Source organism: Acomys russatus, chromosome 23 (assembly GCF_903995435.1).
Source record: "Acomys russatus chromosome 23, mAcoRus1.1, whole genome shotgun sequence".
Classification (NCBI taxonomy): domain Eukaryota; kingdom Metazoa; phylum Chordata; class Mammalia; order Rodentia; family Muridae; genus Acomys; species Acomys russatus.
In genome coordinates, this window is record NC_067159.1 from 36,746,907 (window position 1) to 36,765,976 (window position 19,070).

The following is a 19,070-nucleotide window of genomic DNA, read 5'->3' on the forward strand; positions in this document are numbered from 1 at the left end:
CCTCCCTGAGTGTTGGAATTAAAGGTATGTGCTACCATAACCAGCTTATAAGTTATTTTTTCCTATTTATATCTAGCAAACTTGTTACCAGATGTGACAACCTATTAGTGATTCTTGTGACTACCAACCTGTTGGAAAGAAATATATTTCAGCTGGGTGTGGTGTGCACAGAGGCAGTAGAGCTACATGAGTTCAAAGCCAGCCTGGTCTACAAAGTGAGTTTCAGGACAGCCAAGGCTACACAAAGAAACCCTGTCTCAAGAAAACAAACAAATAACAACAATAAAACCCCCAAAACCCAACCAACCAACCAAATAAACAAACAAAAAGAAAATAAAAATATATTTTCTGAGATGTTCTCATATTTTACTGCTATGATTTTACAAAACAGGATGGAAAGGTGTGTTCTGTTCTACAGGACTTGAATTTATTCTAATGTGTGATCATTGCTTTATAATTGTATATAACATTTAGGGTTTGGTTTTGTTTTGGGGGTTTTATTTTGTTTTGTTTTGTGACAGCCTCTTACCATACAGTCCTGGCTAGCCTAGAACTTATCATGTGGACCAGGCTGGCTTTGAACTCCCAGAGACCCTCCTGCCTTCGCTTCCACAGATCTGGAAGACATTTTAGTTTTTAACAAGAGAAAGTTACCCTTCTTTATCCACTGTTTGACCCTTCTACATTTTTCATGTCAACATAAGTCTCTCTTGTCTCTGCTTCCTTCTCTGTTTAGCATAGGCCGTTGCCTCCATCTTTCCAGTCCCCTCCTAGCATTGTGTTAGTCACTTTTCATCACCGCGACACCGCGTTGAGATAAACAGATGGGGGGGGGGGAGCGGGGGACAGCACTTCTTCTGGTTTTCAATTTCAAGGTTTCATCCAGTCCATGCTCTCTGGCTCTTCGCCTGTGGTGAGGTAGAAGGGGAAACAGAACAAAGCAGCTTACTTTATGGTGTCTGGGAAGCAGAGAGACTGAAGGAGCAACTGAAAGGGAGTGTACCCTCAAGGGTACGCCATCAGTGATCTGTTCACCACAGCTGGGCCCCACATTCTAGTCCCTGCCATTTGCCAAGACTCTGGATCCAGTTACTTTCTTGCATAGCTTGCTGCCCTGGTCACCTGACTGACATTCGCACAATGTCATTTGTCACCTTTTAATTCATTATTCATGGAGTAGCTGGCATGGTCTCTTCAGACAAAAAATGACCACAGCATTCCTTTATGTAAAATAGAAGCAAGGACTTCTGAGTTCATACTTACTGAGTAGGGGCCGATAAGACTACACACACACACACACACACACACACACACACACACACACACACACACACACACTTGTTGTTTATTTGTTGTTTTGGTTTTTGTTTTTTTGAGACAGGCTTTCTCTGTGTAGCACCGGCTGTCCTAGACTCAGTTTGTAGACCAGGCTGGCGTTGAACTCACAGAGATCCACCTGCCTCTGCCTCCTGAGAGCTGGGATTAAAGGCGTGCAACACCAAGCCCTGGAAGACTAGCTATATTTTTAAAAGTTGTTTATTATTTTGTCTTTCAACAGCTTTGCCCCAGCAGTAGGCTAAAGTCCAAAGCTCTTAGCTCTGTCTCTGCCCCACCTCCTCCTGTTGGGACTACATCCTGCTGACATTTGCACACACATTTCCTTTGACACATTTCCACTTCGCTTTCTCTAACTCGATGTAGAAGGAAGCCAGCTGCCCTGCAAAACAAAACAAAACAAAGCAAAAAAACCAAAAACATCTTATTGTTTTGTCCTGTGAATAGAACTCAGGGCCTTGTGCTCCACCACAGAGCCACATCCTCAGCGTAAAAAGTTTTTTTTTTTCTTCCTTTCTTCTCTTCAGGAAGCCCATGTAGATAGTTGACCCTGCCTCCCAACCTAGCTTCCTATTTCCTTTATCAAATTCACCATGAAGCTGCGCAGTGGTGGCACATGCCGTTAGTCCCAGCACTTCAGAGGCAGAAGCAGGCAGATCTTTGTGAGTTCGAGGCCAGCCTAGTCTACAGAACAAGTTCTAGGACAGCCAACGCTACACAGAGAAACCCTGTCTTGAAAAACCAACCAAGCAACCAAACCAAAAAATAAACAAACAGACAAAAAACAAAAACAAAAACAAAATCCTTGGGCTGGAGAGATGGCTCACTGGTTGGGGGCACTGGCTATTCTTCTAGAAGACCCAGGTTCAGTTTCCTGCATCCACATGTCAGCTAACAACTCCAGTTCCAGGGGATCTGACACCCTCATATAAATGCATATAAAATAAAATTAAGCCGGGTGTGGTGGTGCACACTGTTAATCCCAGCACTCAAGACAGAGGCAGGGGCAGGTGAATTGCTGTGAGCTCGAGGCCAGCCTAATCTACAAAGCAAGTCCAGGACAGCCAAGGCTACAGAGAGACCCTGTCTCTAAAAACCAAAAATAAATAAATAAATAAATAAATTAAATTAAATTCATTATAAAAGAAATTCCTCACTATGCATGTATATTATTTATTGAGTGCCTGACTTCCTTGCTCATCTTTAAGCCTTACAAGTAGGACCCATGACAGCGCTGTGTATTAATGTACTTCAGCCTGAGACACAATGTGTCACAGATAGTTTCTGAGTCAGTGAGAATTCTCATTGGGAGAGGCTGCTTGGTGGGTGATTAATTAAATAAACAAACAGAAAGAGCTAGTTGGTGACGAAGCTATAACATAAATGCAGGTTTACTGGAAGTGGCATGGGGGCGCGAGGGGGGGTAGGGGAAGCACGTACTGGAGTAGGGGTAAGGGAAGGTAGGGAAATAGGGAATAAAGGGGCCCTGGAATCAAAATGTCTGGCTTATATACTCAATCTCTGGGAGAGGGGAAGCCCCGCCCCCAGGTAGAGGGCAGGCCATGTCAACCACGCCCTGCAGCAGGACCTAACATCCTACCTAGCCTTTTGTTGATAATATATGGACAAGGGGGAGCATAAATCTGTTTTTTTTTGTTTTTGTTTTTGTTTTTGTTTTTGACTGCTTCAGGTTGACAGTAGGGCAGTGACAGGGCATCAAAAGGTTGAAGTGTTGGCTAAGTCCGGGAAGAGCAGGCTATTGTACTTGCTGTTCCGGTTCTGTGAGACGTCTGTGGCTAAGAAGCTGCAGGTGTAGCTGATGTAGTCTGTAAGGTTTAGGCCGGAGCACCTTCGTGCTGAATGCCGCCCCTGGCGATATACTGGAACATATATATGTTAGATATGGAAGATAAAGTTTAGGTGTTTACATTTTGAAAGTTTTAGATCCCTGGTCTTGATAGTTGGGGGAGGGGAGTTCCAAAACTGGGGAATGGGGGAGGAATCCCACCCTCTATAGCTAGTAGCCCACTCCTTTAATCCCAGCACTTAGGAACGCAGAGGCAGGTGGATCTCTGTTAATTCCAGGTCAGCTTGGTCTACAGAGCAAATTCTAGGACAGCCAAGGTTAACAGAGAAACTCTGTCTTGGAAAACAAAACAACAACAACAACACCCTACTGTTTTGCCTGTATAGCTCAGATTTAAGAAAGCATTTTCAATTGGGGTTCCCTGCTCTCAGATGACTGTAGTTTATGCCAAGTTGACATTAAATTAGGCAGCACATGCCACCAAGGCCAACAGAAGATTTAAACCTATTTACGTACTTACAAAGATTCTCAAGATGGTTTTCATTTCAAATTCAAATCTGATACTTAAGTGGTGAGTTTAGACAGACATAGGTGCCAGGAAGCAACTCTAGTTGTTTTGCTGTTGCTTAATATTTGTTTATTTTGGTTAAAATAGAATTACATCATTTCCCTTTGCTGTGTTCTCTCCCTCCAGTCCCTACACTGTTTTCCCTCGTACTCTCTTTAAATTATATGGCCTCTTTTTCCTTGATTATTATTGTATGTATGTACATAAAATGCATAAATATATAAATGCCACCTGCTGAGTCTGTTTAATGTTGCTTATATGTACATGATTTCAAGGCTGACCACTTGGTATCATTCAACCAATTAGGGATCTCATTCCTGGGGTAGACAAATTCTCCGTGTTTCAGCACTCATCTGTAACCTGCTGTTCTTTGTTTCAGGGTGGGGCCCTGTGAAAAGTTCCCCTTTCACGTCTCTCTTGTCTAGGCAGCCATATTGTCACTGTCATGTATAGGGTCCCAACAGACTCGCAGATCCTCTAGATCTTACAAGCAATTGTCTCTCCACATCTTCCTCAGTAGTCCCTGAGCCGCAGGTGCAGGAGCTGTGTTGTGACTGGGCCCTTCCATCAGTTTTCGTGTGCTTTGCCTAGTTGTAGTTTTCTGAGATGGTCTCTGTCTGCTGCAAAGGGAAGTTGTTTTTCTCTGTAGTGGGAACATATTTATCTTTACCTGACAAAAATACAGAGTTAAAATGCTTTAATAAGAACAGTTTGGGCAGATCCTCCCAATGTACAAATCCCTTCTTTCCCCAAATTCAGACTGCCCCCTTTAGGCCTCACTTCTCAAAGCTGAACTCAGAGTGTCATAGATTTCATTATTTTGAAAATAATAAAATAAAGTAAAAAGAAAAAAAAATCCTGCTTGGCAGGAATATATTATTTATATATTTATTTATTCAAGTTAAAATTTTAGGTTAGCACACAAAGTAATAGGCTTCTTTATGGCACTCCATACCCGTGTGGCTTTCTTCTGCTTTGTTCTCAGGTGCTCCCCTCCCCCACTGCTCTCCCTGCCGGTTCTGGCTGGCTCCTCCTGCCCTCGGACAGTGTCTTCCCTTCTTTTTTCTTATCACTTGGATTCCATTATCCTCTCTTTACTCCCTTGAGAAGTTATCTTAAAAGCATCATTTCCTACTCTTTGAATCTGAACCTTTGTAACTTCATAATCGGAATTTTTTAGTGTCATGGCTCTCAGACAGGTAGCCAGGCAGATAAGATTAGATCTCTCCGTCAGGGAGCCACCTGGGTCAGAGTCTGAAGTCTAAAGTGATTGTTTTTGTGCCTGAGTATTTCTTTTTTTCTTTTTTCTTTTTCCTTATTCTTTTCTTCTTCTTCCCTCCCTTCTTCTCTCCTCCTCTTCTCCACCTCTGGCTTTTGGTTTTGGTTTTTGTTTCTTTTCTAGACAGGGTTTCTCTGTGTTGCCTTGGTTGTCCTGGAACTCATTATCTAGACCAGGCTGGCCTTGAACTCATAGAGCTCGCCTCTGCCTCCCAAGTGCTGGGATCACAGGCATGTGCCACCACCACTGCTGCCCGGCTTGCGCTTGGTGTCTCTAAACAAGGAGTTTTGAGTTTGAACTTAAGGAGGTAAGCAATAAGACTAGTTTGTTTTTTGTTTTTGTTTTGTTTTGTTTTTAAACACATTTATCTTTATCTTTATCTTTCAATGAGGTTATTCATTCTTCTCATTGCTACGTTTAATACGAGAGTGCTTAGGCTAAATACTGCTTAGGCTGAGCTGGGTGTGGTGGCCACTGCTTGTAGTCCTAGCACTTTTAGGCCCAGCTAGGAGAAGCATAGGAGCAGGGCTAGCCCAGACCTCATAGTGCTTTTTTTGCTTTAAAAAGCAAAAATCAAAATAAGTAAATAATGTTGCTCCAATATAATAATAGGCTTTTGAAGCATGCATGTAAAATCATTCATAATTAGATAGTATGTTCCTGATAAATTTAACAATAGCACTTAGCTTGACGTTTTGGTTATAATACTAATACTAATACTAATATTACTAATAATAATCTGTATAGCAATGTATTGCAAACTAAACCTGCATTTCTCAGCCTAAACTATACTTGTTCTGTCACTGAGAACCTAAGTGCAGCTTGGCTGGACACTTGGAGCTCCAGGTCTTTTAATCAAGCTTTTACCTCAGGCCTGATTGGGGCTGACAAGAGTTCTGAGATCACTGGGGCTATTGGGAAGTTTCAGATCGACTTCCCAGATCTCTCATGCAGGCCTCCCACAGTGCTGCTCCAGGCCACAGCAGCTGCCTTCCCTCTTGGCCAAGAGAGAGCATGGGACAGGGCCCAAAACAGAAGGGCCAGTCTTCTGTAATCTAAGTTTGGAGATGACACCATCTCTGCTATATTCTATTCATAGGAAGTGGTTCTTTTGATCTAGCACATGCGCAAGGGAGGTGAGCATAGGAGGCCGGGGACACCAGGAGGGAGACTATGTTCCCCAAACTCAAGTGCTCAAGGTTGTAACACACTTTCTACTCAAGTATCTCAGAATGTGGCCGTCATTGTATTTGGTGAGCACATTTACCAGGGTGGTTAGGGTGAGGAAATTTGGACAGCAACAGCGGTTGGGGAGGGTGGGAGGGAGGAAGAGGCACAAGAATGCTGTTGCACAAGAAAAGACAGATGAGGAAGGTAGCCATCTGTAAACACATCTCAGTCCTGCCCCCTCCAGTCCATGTGTTTTGCTATGGCATCATTAGTAAGTTGATATGCACATGCATTGTGTAATATTTTAAAGACAGCATCTTTCCTTTTTTTTTTTTTTACTAATTTCTTTTATTTAGCATGTGTAGCATGCATCATGACATTTTTTGTACACATACCTCTTATCCTTTGTTCTTATAGACCACTCCCCCTGAAAAAGTTTCTTCTTTATAATATTTAGTTTTTCAAGTAACCAGAATGTACTTCTCTTTTTCTTGTCTTGAAATTGCAGGCACAGTGCTCCTTCAGCTGGGACTGGGGGCCTGCCTTTCCCTCTCAAGGAATCTGGAAAGATGTTAGAATTGAAGCCTATAACATTAGTCATCTGAATTACTTCACATTTTTGCCAGTTTATGGTAAGTTAAGAAGTGTGATTTCTTGGTGGGGGAGGAGGTCTCCTTCTGTCAGAGATCTAGGGGAGGGGAGTAGGGCAAAAGAGGGAGGTAAGGTAAATGGGAAGATACAAGTGAGGGGATAACAATCAGGATGTAATCTGAAATAAATTATAATAAAGATGGGTTTAAACTGCTGAAAAAAAAAGAATTGTGATTTGTTAAAAAAATTTTTTGAGTCTTCTCCTTATTATTATAAAAATTGTGTTTATAATTTAGGATATGGGTATTTTCAGGGACTTCTTAAAATAATTCAGCATATCCAGTTTATAAAAGTGTGAAATACATACTAATGATTTATCATGAAAATTTACAGTATAAACTAGGCCTGTAGGTAGATAAAACGGCTAAAATATTTTGGGGGAGGAAAACAAAAACAGGAAAGGAAGGAAAGAGGGAGGAAGGGAAGGTTGCTTGGTTTGCTTGCCCTCACTCTGTGGCTCAGGCTGCCTCACATTTGAGGCACCCTTCTGCCTTAGCCACCGTTGCCCACCCCTCACTCCCACCCCATGCTGGGATTGCAGTCCTCTCAACCCGGCTTTCCTGCGGTCAGTTTCCTTGCTGTCACACTTATTTTCTTCTTAATGTTGTGTTTATGATATGTATTTATTTGTTTCTAAGTGTATCTTATGTAAGTATGTATATCGTGTATGAATATGTCATGGAAGCCAGAGAGGACCTCTGGATCTCTCAGTGTAGCTGCTGCTGTGCTGGGAGCCAGCAAGCTGTAGCCATCTGCCTGTCTCCACCTGGCCCCTAGCACTGCAGTTACAAGCCTGTGTATGCTCACATCCAGCTTTTTCCATAGATGCGAGGTCCTGGACTCCGGTCCTTGTGTTTACACAGCAAGCGCTCTGACCCACTGAGCCATCTCTCCAGCCTGCTTTTGGACTTACTGAGCTGAGCGAGGCTGATGGTCTCTGACTAGTGTTTAAGACACGGCCACCAACTCAGAGGCTCTCTGCTCGTGTCCTGTCCACACCTAGGTGTTTGCCTCAGCCTCAGCAGCCTCCTTCATTCAGGATGACCTGGCCATGAGTAGAGGAATTGGCTGTCCTCTCAGCTAGACAGTGCCCTACTCTGTGTACAGCCATTCTTTATTATGCCTTCATTTAAAAAATGCAATGTAAAAACATGGCAAAAATTGGTCAGACTTGCTGAGTATCTAATTGGCACGCAGTCGTTGACATTATCTGTCTATTTCTCTGGCTTCTCTTTTCTGTTCTTTTTTTTTTTTTTTTTTAGTTAATTTCTCCTTAAAATGGCAGTATCCTTTCTTAAAATAGATTCATTTATATTAGGCTGCACGACTAGTCTCCTGTGTTGCCATCTGGTCACTCAGGTATGTTGCCGTCTCATTGGCTTGTCCTTATTTTGAGTGGCTTCTGCCCTTGGTGTTTTTGTTTGTTTGTTTGTTTTTTCAGTTCAGTTTTGAGAGTTTCCTCTAAGTAGGCAAGGAGCTCCGCTGGTTGGTGAAGGAGAGCACAGGGCTGTGTCAATCAATTATGAGGCTGCCTGTCTGGTCAGTTTAGCTGGCAGCTTCCTGAAAAACAGCTGCTTGAATCTGCCCTAATGTGAGTCTGGGAAAGTGTATTGCATCTGAGTTTACACATTTCACAATGTGGTAACGTGGAGTGGTGTTGGAGTTTACACATTGCTTGACTCAGAGACGGCGGAGTGGTGTCATCACGCCTTCCTTCAATGCACAGGACCACGGTTTCCCACTAGACTCTCATTTTCTAATAATGGTTCAGGAGGGCAGGGTGCAGGAGGATGCTAGTGAGGGACCCAGCAGGAGAAAGACAGTTAAGGCAGCTGCCCTGGAGCAGCCTTTTCCTCCAGTGAGATGAAATGCCCTCCTCTTGCACAGGCACTGATCACTGACGGCAGACCACAGTGCTGGCAGACCATCCCGTGCCTACCTGAATGTTCCTGTCTCCCTCCTAGTCCTTAAACCCTGGATGCCATCTGGCCTCTCTCACTGGGGCACAGACATGGAGGCCTGAAGACAGCCCTGGGTGTCTGTCCTTGCTTTGCATTCTGTTTCAGTCTCTAGTTTGTTGTCTTATCTGTCAGGGTATCTAGCCACGAGCTGCTGAGGAGCCTCTCCTCTCCTCCTCCAGTCTCCCCGGAGGTTACAGGCATGTGCTGTAGCACTCACCTTTACAAGAATTCAGGAATCTCAACCATCCCTCACACTTGATGGCAAGCACTCTGCCTGCTGAGCCATCACAGCAGCCCCATCTAACACTCACCATGTACCCAGGTTGTCATTGAATGCCCAGAGATCTGCCCGCCTCTGCCTCTGCCTTGAGTGCTGGGATTAAAGGCCTATACCACCAAACTCTGTCGCTCTCCTTCTTTCTTTTTCTAAGATTTTAAAACATGTGTATATGTGTGAGGAGTCAGTCTGCATGTGCATCATGTGTGTGAGTGTGGGCATCTTGAAAGCAGTCTCCTGGGATTGGAATTATAGGAGTTTTGAGTGATCTGATGGGAGTGCTAGGACTGGAAGCCAGTCTTCTAGGATAGCAGTCAGTATTTTTCACAACAGAGCCATCTCTCCAGCCCATCCATGACTCATGTAGTTAGTTTTATCCAGGTAGAGAAGAGTTTTGGCTATAGTTTATAGACCTGTCCGGTTACTCAGGAAAGCCTTTAACTTGTTTTTGCAAGATGCCCACGTGACTGTTAGTTACCTTGCACTTCTCAGGTAGCTTGGGCATCTGAGAAGTGGAGGTGCTAAGCTTAGCACCGTATCACCACAGTGGAGGGTCAAACACCATTTTCCATGGAATACAGTGTTCCTCCTTCCAAGACCCTGTTATTTTTAGACTAACATTTTAAAAAATGATTTATATTTTGTTTTACATGTGTGAGTTTTTAGCTTGGATATGTGTATACGGACCATATGTGTTCCTGGTGCCTAGGGACTTCAGAGGAAAGTATCAGATGCCCTGGAACTGGAGACCGCCAAGCTCCTTCTGCCTCTAATGTCCCATAGGTCTTTCCTTTCCTTTGCAAGTTAGACATCCCATTACTACCTTGTGAGAGTCCTGGAAGAACTCAGTTTCTTCTCACAGTATATGGCAGATGGAGACATCGATGCCTGAGACTTTATTATAGTAGGCACAAGCTAAAGCAAGACAGGATTAAAAAATATATTTATTTTACCTTTCTGAGTCTCTGTGTGGGTATGTGCACATGAATTCAGGTGCCCAAGGAGGCCAGGAGGTGTAAAATCCGTGGACCCGGAGTAACAGTTAGTTGTGAACTGGCTGACATGGGGGTTGGGATATAACCCTAGTCCCCTGGAAGAGCAGCAGACACTTTTAACTGCTGAGCCATCTCGTCAGCCCTGTAGGGTATGGTTTGAAAGTGCGTCCTCCAGGAACACATTGCCAGACTTAACGAACTCACCCACCCCCCCATTTATGTTTTGTATGTTTTTTGAGACTGGGTGTCACATAGTTCAGGCTGCCCTTTCACTTACTAGATAGCAGAAGATGACCCTATGAACTCCAGGAGTTCCTGCCTCTACTGCCCAAATGCTAGGATTACAGGTGTGCGCTAACACACCTAGCTCTCCATTTCTTTTTTTACACTTTTTTTTTAAACTTACTCAGCTGAATAAAACTTTTTCTTTCTTTTAAAAAAATTACATTTTATTTGTTCATTTAATGTGTGTGTGTGTGTGTGTGTGTGTGTGTGTGTGTGTGCACATGCATGTGCTTGCATGCTTGCATGGGTCAGAGGAACGGGTTATGGGAATCAATTCTTTCCTCCTACCATGTGGGGCCTGAGGGTAGAACTCAGATGGTGAGCCTGGGCGACAGTTTCCTTTACCTACTGAGCCAACTCTCTTAGCCCTCTTTTCTTTTTTGTCAGCCACATACTGATAAATCTATTATAATATAAAAGCTAGAATTTTTTTCTTTGTTTTGTTTGTTTTCTTTCTCTTCTCCCCACCCTCACCCCCTCCCTCTTTCTCTCCCCTGCCCCTCTCTCTTGCACCACTATACCTAACCAATGGAGAATTTCTTTACCCTATTTCTTGAGAAGCGCAGGAGTTCACACATACTAGGCCAGCACTCCTCCAGGTAGTCACACCCTCAGCCTTCCTTTAGAGGACTTTTTCAGTCAAACGTGCAGCACATGCGTCAGAGAAGCCTTAATGACTCCTTGATCCTTTGAACAGGGGTGTATCTGGTTAGCATCACTGTGAATTCCCATCCGGGTCAGACACGTGGTCCACCCTTCCTTCCATACTTTTGCTTTTTCTTCTCTTCCCTCCTCCTTTCAAGAACTTGCATGAACTGGCCCTGGGAAAACCCTGAAGTGAGTCATCGTTTAGAACCATAATCTTTGCCCTCCTCTGGATCAGCTTCCTGGTTGAGGTCATAAGACCAAAAGAAATTGCAACCTCTCCTGCATGGGCACAGGGCATCGGTGAGGAAGGAGGCGCCAGGCCCAGGCCTCTCAAAGAGGGCAGGCAGCCTCGCTTGTGCACCTGTTCCTTCGAGAGTTTGTTTCTTGTCTGGGCCCAGACAATAATTGGGTTGGGAGGGGGTGCTATATAGGATTCTGGGGTCCATCTGCCCTGTTCTTTTCTTGGGGGGCGTTTCTAGACAGGGTTTCTCCGTGTAGCCTTGGCTTTTCTGGACTCACATTGTAGACCAGGCTGGCCTCGAACTCACGGGGATCCACCTGCCTCTGTCTCCGAGTGCTGGGATTAAAGGCATGCACCACCACCACCCTGGCTTGCCCTGTTCTTTTGTTCCTGCCTCCCAGCTCTACTTCGAAAAGTATCTTGCACATGAGAGAGGTGAGGACTGTAGGTTGATGTAGGAACTGGTGACTTCTAGACTCCTGAAGAGATGCCCCAGGAAGCTGTGTTCTAGACAAAGGTCCCACCCCACAAGACGGAGGACAGCACTAGACTAGGCTAAGCTGCTCTCGTCTTAGTTTTAGCTACCCCTGAGTCATGCAGGGATGGTGATGATGAGGTTTTCTTCTTCCGTGTTGTAGATAACACTTCCCAGGAGTGGGCTATTGAAATAGAGGCTTCTTTTGATGTTGTAAGCTCAAAGCCGGTTGGTGGTCAGGTGACCGTAGCCATCCCTAAACTGCAAACACAGCAAACGTTCAACATTGAGCTTCATCACGGGCAAAGCATTATTAAACTCCATGTGAAAGTTAACAAGGTGAGTGATGTCACTTCCTGGGGAGTGCTGGATGAATGCACTTGCCCGGCAAGGAGGACACGATAGAGTGGGAGTGGCTACCTACTTCCTCCTTGTGGGTTTTTTTTTTTCTTTCTTTTTGAAATAATTTATTTTGCATTGGTGTTTTGCCTGCATGTATGTCTGAGAGAGGGTGTCGGATCCTCTGGAACTAGAGTTACAGACAGGTGTGAGCTGCCATGTAGGTGCCGGGAACTGAACTCAGGACCTCTAGAAGAGCAGCCCCTACTCTTAACCACTGAGCCATCTCTCCAGCCCACTCCTTGCATTTCTTAGAGACCAAATTCTCTCTCTCTCTCCCTCTCTCTCCCTCTCTCTCTCTCTCTCTCTCTCTCTCTCTCTCTCTTTCATTTTCAGGGGTTTTATTTATTTAGGTTTTGTTTCTTTGTTTTTATTTTTGTTTTTGAGGTAAGACTGCACACTGTGGCACAAAGTAGAATTTACTATGCAGTCCAGGGTGGCTTCCTTTTGTTTGTTTGACATAGGGTCTTGTTTGTTTGCTTTGTTTTGTTTTTTGAGACAGGGTTTCTCTGTGTAGCCTTGGCTGTCCTGGACTCACTTTGTAGGCCAGGCTGGCCTCGAACTCACAAAGATTCGCTTGCCTCTGCCTCCCAAGTGCTGGGATTACAGCTTTGTCATAGGGTCTTACACTGTAGTCCAGGCTGGCCTAAAACCCAATATGTAGCTCCGTGGTCCTCTTGCTTCCGGCTCTCGTAAGGTTTACAGATGTGTATCACCACACATGGCACTTAAGCTTTGCCTTTAACTTCTGGTGTATTTTGTGTATTACTAATGAGTGGTTTTTCTTCTTACACGTAAGATTAATATAATGAATATGTGACTCATTTGCCAATATTTCTTCTAAGAAGTCGGCTATATCTTTATAACTTTTTTTCCTGTGTCACTGGCAGTGTCCTTGCCCTCCTGGTGGCGGATCTTCTCCTTTCTTTTCATTTGCTCTGAATATTGGTATTTTTTTCCTTCTGTAAAACTCTAAACCTGGACTCAAGGTCTTTTCATGGCAAGATGGGGTAGGTTTAGCTCGCTTTGTTTCTATTAACCCGTTTGGTGACTGTGAACTGGCAAGGACAGAGAAGAGTAACAGCAATGGGGAAGGAAGCAAGACTCCACAAGAGCTCTAGTCCTGGCTTTAGAGGAAGAACCAACGTCCACATCCAATTCCAAGGGTTGAAACTGTAGAATAAGCGCAGTGTGGAGAGGGAGAGCCGGGAACAGCTGCTTTTTCATACCTGCATGGTGCTCTGCATGCTTATCTGTGTTGAGTTTTTAAATATTCTCATTGGTGGGGCTGGGAGCATAGCTCAGTCGGTAGAGTCCTTCCCTAGTAGGCAAGAAGTCCTGAGTTCGAGCCTCGGCACCCCCATAAACCCTCTGATTCAGGAGGTGTGGACCAGGAGGACCTGTAGGTCATGGTCATCTTCTGTGATATACAGAGTTTGAAGCCAACTTGGGCAAAGAAACAAATATATAAAAATTTAAAACAGTGATTCAGTGCCTAGGCTTTGGCGTAAGTGTAGGCATGAAGATTAATGCTACTTCAGGACACAGTTTGTACTTTACTACTGAGAAATTTATATAATGCTTGGGTGGTACTGTCTTTCTGAAAATATGCTGCGTGACTTACAGTGATTTGTTTCTTAAAAGGAGATTGCCGTGGAGACCTGGTGGCCTCATGGACATGGAAGCCAGACTGGGTATAATATGACAGTTCTCTTTGTGCTGGATGGAGATTTAAGTATTGAAAAATCAGCCAAGGTAAATAAAGAAACCATTTTGTGAAAAGGCAGTTACTCCTTGACAAAATAGAAACACTGAGATTTGAAAGAAAAGAAGAAATTAGCAAAATTTAGAATTCTACCATCAAGAGTGATAGTTTTCAAATTTTCTGGGTATGTTGCTGTGGGTTTGTGTTTGCAAATGAATTGGACTTCTATTTTGGCCATGGCCTCCTGTGTTTCACACTTTTCCCTTGTTTTCTTTCTTTCCTTTGAGCCAGGAACTCAGACCACATCTCTCACTACATGCCACAGCCTCAGCCTTCTCCTGTGTGCTCAACCCTTTCTCTTCTAACTTCTAATACTCAGAATAATGACAACAAAAATAATCCCACATGCCTTTAATCCCAGCAGAGGCAGGTGGATCTTTGTGAGTTCAAGGCCAGCCTCATCTGAAAAGTGAGTCTAGGACAGCCAAGGCTAGACTGAGAAACCCTGTCTCAAAAAAACCAACCCCCTCCCTCGCAAAAACAAAACAAAACAAAACAAAAAAACCAAAACAACAACAACAACAAAAAAACCCCAAACCAAACCAAGCCAAAAAAAGCAAAGCAAAGCAAAAGAAAACAGAACAAAACCCTTCTATTTACTTCACTTTCCAAATTCACAAGCCTCTCAGCATGCTTTCTAACTTTCCTTCCTGGTCAGGATCTAGCACTTAGAAATGCAAAGATCTGCACTTCCTTGCTTATGAGCTATATGGCTTAACACAACCCTTCAAGTGCCATTTCCTTATGTTAAAATGGGGCAGTCAGAATGAGGCAGCTTATTACAGCCTATTACAGCCACAGTATACAAACAGCGGTATCAACAGTCCTTTCCTAGAGTGTTCCTTCCTATGACATGGATCTTCTTGTCTATAGTCAATGGAGGATTCCCCGTGGTGCCAGCCCTCACAATGGGCTCAGATGGCAGCCCAAGTACAGTTCATTTGCATTGTCTTTTGTTTAAGTGTTCTATGTATGCATGCATAGCATGTTCAAGGACAATTCTTTTTTTTTTTTTTTTTCTTTTCTTTTCTTTATCCTCTTGGCAGGGGATATATGTCTCCCACCTACTGATTTTCTTTTTTAAGATTTATTTATTATTATGTATACAGTGCTCTGCTTGTATGTATACCTGTAGGCCAAAAGAGGGCATCAGATCACATTATAGATGGCTATAAGCCACCGTGTGGCTGCTGGGAATTGAACTCAGGACCTTTGGAAGGGAAGTCAGTACTCTTAACCTCTGAGCCATCTCTCCTGCCCCACCTACTGATTTTTAAAATTTATTTAGTTTTATGTGCATAGGTGTGAGGGTGTCAGAACCCCTGGAACTGGAGTTACATATAGTTGTGAGCTGCCATGTGAGTGCTGGGAATTGAACACAGGTCCTTTGGAAGAGTATCTGAGCCATCTCTCCAGCCTCCCATATACTGGTTTATTGGGTGTTGTCTTCATAAAAAAATGTGAAAAATAATGAGTCATTTAAGCTTACTACAGAGCAAAAAGAACTATTAGTAGTGCTGTTGGGTTTGACGTGGAAGCCGAGAAAACTTACTTTAGAGACAGAAGCTTAAAATGCAAGCTTTATTTTCTTCATGTGCAGGGAAGCAGGATGTGTTCGGAATCTTAATGGCGCCCTCAAAGAGAGATTGTACAACATCTTTAAAGAATGGGAACAGGAGTATGGTGAGGTGTTGGATTGACCAACCATATTTTGACACAAAGGGTTGAGCAAGGAAGTAAACATGGGTGACTGGACCTTTCCGGGTCACCTAGTTTCAAGATCCTCAACTCAGCTTTTTCCAGTCACATCGTCTCTTGGACTTTGGCCTGGAGTTTAGAATAATCCGGGAACAAAGGAGTGGGCAAGCTTTAGGTCAAGACGGGCAACACATTTACAACCCGTGAGCCTTAGTTTAGATAACAGACAATGGCAACTTCTTTACGTCCTTTACTGATTAACTGACACACATGAAACACCCGAAGAAGCAAGATAGGAGTTGGGTTCCGCTGGGTGGGGGAGGGGACCTGGGAATATGAACTCGGTCTTGACCCTGCGAGCAAGATGGAACTTGCTCCTGAGATGGCTGCACCAGAAAACTGTCTCTCAACAGTACAGCATTTCTTTTCCTTTAGACTCTGCATGAAGAGTCCAGTCTTTGACCACTGAAGGGAGTGGTGACGTGCTGTCCCCTCCCTGCATTCATGTGTGGCTGTGGAGTGTCCCCTGTCTCTGTGGCTTCTGTGGAGTTCATGATTGTCAAGCTTATTCACTCAGCTGCCTCTTGAGAGCCATTGTGGTTTGGCTGCTGTGTGTGTGATAAAACTGGGATAATGCACTATGTTCGGTTCTTTCTGAGACCTTAATGAGGCTAATAACTTGTCTGGGAGGTGACTGCGTCAACCAACTGAATCTTTCTCTTGGGTACTTACTTGGTCACAGAGATTCTGAAGGAGCTATCACACTATATACTATACCAACTTTCGTGCCAACTCGGATTCCATGTACATCAGTCCATCCATTTATTTGCTCAGATGCCAATAGCTGTTAACGAACACGCTAGAGAAATAGGAACTTTGGTGGGGGGCAAGCCAAGCATGATGGCACGTGCCTGTAATCCTAGCACTTGGTAGACCGAGACAAAGAGTCAGAGTTTGAGGCCAGCCTGGGCTATCTATAAGATCACCATTCTCTAAAGAAAACAGAAAAACAAAACAAAATAAGGATTTAAACTGGGTTAGGGATGTGGATGTGTAAACCAGGAGAGTATAGAGAATTGTAGCTATGGCCGGGGGGTGACACAAAAGGGGACAGAACTCTGAGGAATTATAATAAAGGAAGAGGTGGCAAGAGAAAAGTCTGTAGAGAAATCTAAGAAGGGATGGCCAGAGGTGGAGAGTCACCCAGGTTGAGTGGAGGAGTGCGGAGCCAGAGGGAGACTGTATCCTAGGAGCAGACAGCGCTCACATGCATCAACTCATGCAAAGGTGCTTGTGATAGGAAGGCACTGAGAAGGGTCCTGTGGCTTTGTCCGTGAGGAGGCCACTGGTTTCTTTGACCAGAATGGAAACCAAACTGCAAAGTTTCTAGCAACGACTGCAGCCAAGATGGTGGCTATGGCAGCTCCTGACACTACCGTGTCTGTCTTTGCCACAGTGTAACGGTGTCCAGCTGTGGATCAGGAACTTGTCCACACATAGGCATTTGAGCATATAAGTGGATGGACTTATGTACAAGGAACCAGAGTTGGCAAGATGGTTGCTGTACATAGTGTGATAGTAACTTCCGGATCTCTGTGACCAAGTAAGTACCTGAGAGAAAGATTGAGAGATGGAAAGGCCTGTGTATGGTACTCAAAGGTCCACCGTGTGGGGCCTGGAAAACCAAACCTGTTCATCAGCTGTGTGCAGTAGGTGACCCAGTGAATATTTTGGAATGCTAATCATAGTTTGCTTTTTTGGCATAGAAAGGCACTTAAGTCGCCACTTCTCTTTAGCATAGCTACCTCACAGCCCTCTCTGTGGAAGGTAACTGATTTTGCTGAAGGCTATTCATATTGTCCCTGGCGTCGATTATTCAGTTATTTTCGGAAGGCTATAAGACAATGTAAACCATCAATTAAAACTTGTATCTCATATTCCCAAGCTGGGTGCACAAGATCACCAGCAGCTGTTCGAATCAGAAAAGCAATCGGGACTTCTTCAGCTTTTAAATCTAAAAGCCGCTCCAGCTCCTTTCTTTGATTTTTAAATCCCCATTTTCATCTTTGCAGTTTCCTAGGGCAGAAAGGGCACATGACACCCATCCGAGTTGTTGCTTTGTCTTTTCTAAGTGCTACTCAGAACTCTCTGAAGACCTCACTAGCTCCCAGGCAGGCAGTGTGAAAATCAGAACAATGGAGGTGTGTTTCCATATAGAGTTCCCCCTGGAGGCTGCGCAGTGTTTTCTTATGTGTTCATTTCTCCTGTGTTGTCAGAGCACATTCTGACCAACTAGGTTGCTCAAAATACTGAGAACGTGTTCTCTCACAACTGCAGATGCTGCAAGTCCAAACCAAGGTGTGCCTAGAGCTAGGCTTCCTTTGTCACAGACTTGGGAAGGCCCTTCCTTGCCTCTTTCCTGTCACTGCCAGAAATCCTCTTTTTTTTTTGCTTTGCACACGCCAGACTCCGATTTCTGTCTCCGTCGCCATGTAACCCCTTTCCCCTCCCTTTCCCGGCTCCCACTCTCTCTTTCTAACTTTGTGTGTTTTTGAGACAAGGTCTCACTATTTGGTCCAGGCTGCTTGGAAACATATTATTTCTCCCCCTCTCTGCCTCCTCAAATGCTGAGGTCATAGGCATCCATCACAACACCCACCTTCTTATGCACTGGGTTAGAGCTTGGTATGACTTCATTCAAGCCCAATGACTGATTTTTTTTTTCTTTTTGGTTTTTCGAAACAGAGTTTCTCAGTGTAACCTTGGCTGTCCTGGACTCTCTTTGTAGACCAGGCTGGCCTCAAACTCACAGAGATCCACCTGCCTCTGCCTGCAGAGTGCTGGGAGTAAAGGCGTGCACCACCATGCCTGGTCAACGACTGATATCTTTAAAGCACTATTTCCAAATAAGGTCACTTCTTGAGGTTTGGGGTAGACCTGAATTTGGGGGACACAATATTTAAGCCAGTCCACCTCCCTTCATTCTCCTTGTCAAAAACTTAGTTAAAAATTTACAAAATGGCTGCTGTCAGTGGCTTCCTCAGGGAGCCGCGAGAGTTCGCCCAAGGACATGCAGTGAATGGGTGCAGACTGGCCTGGCTTTGCTGTCAAGTTTTCATTATTACTATGTTTTGGGAGTTCTAGGAAATGTCAGTGATAAAATACTGTTTCTTCCACATCTGTTGTTGGGCTTAGTTTTTCTTGAATTCTGATAATATGTGTAGAGAATTGGATCCGGCTCATTCTTATTATTGAGCCTTTGGTAAATATTGCATCATGCATGAAAGTTTCTTTGGAGAACTCTAGTTATATAGTGTCCTTGGTCTTGTGTATATCCCCTTTTTTTTAGTTTCTAAAACTAGATTTGTTAGTTTTATTTTATTTGTGAGTGTTTGTAGTTGTGTATGTGCTGCGGGGGGTTAGAAGAAGGCATCCTGTCACCTGGACCTGGGGTTACGGATGGTTGTGAGCCACCACGTGGTTGCTAGGAATCAAACTTGGATTCTCCATAAGAGC

General features: G+C 44.1%; 1 protein-coding gene across 1 annotated transcript in view; it reads left to right on the forward strand.

The window, feature by feature from the left end:
• Manba (mannosidase beta) overlaps window positions 1–19,070 on the forward strand; it is an 86,080-nt gene that overhangs the window by 24,312 nt on the left and 42,698 nt on the right. The window contains exons 5-7 of the mRNA XM_051165484.1: window positions 6,668–6,791; window positions 11,856–12,031; window positions 13,736–13,846. Coding sequence (XP_051021441.1) covers window positions 6,668–6,791; window positions 11,856–12,031; window positions 13,736–13,846 — 411 coding nt within the window. The remainder of the gene's footprint in view (window positions 1–6,667; window positions 6,792–11,855; window positions 12,032–13,735; window positions 13,847–19,070) is intronic.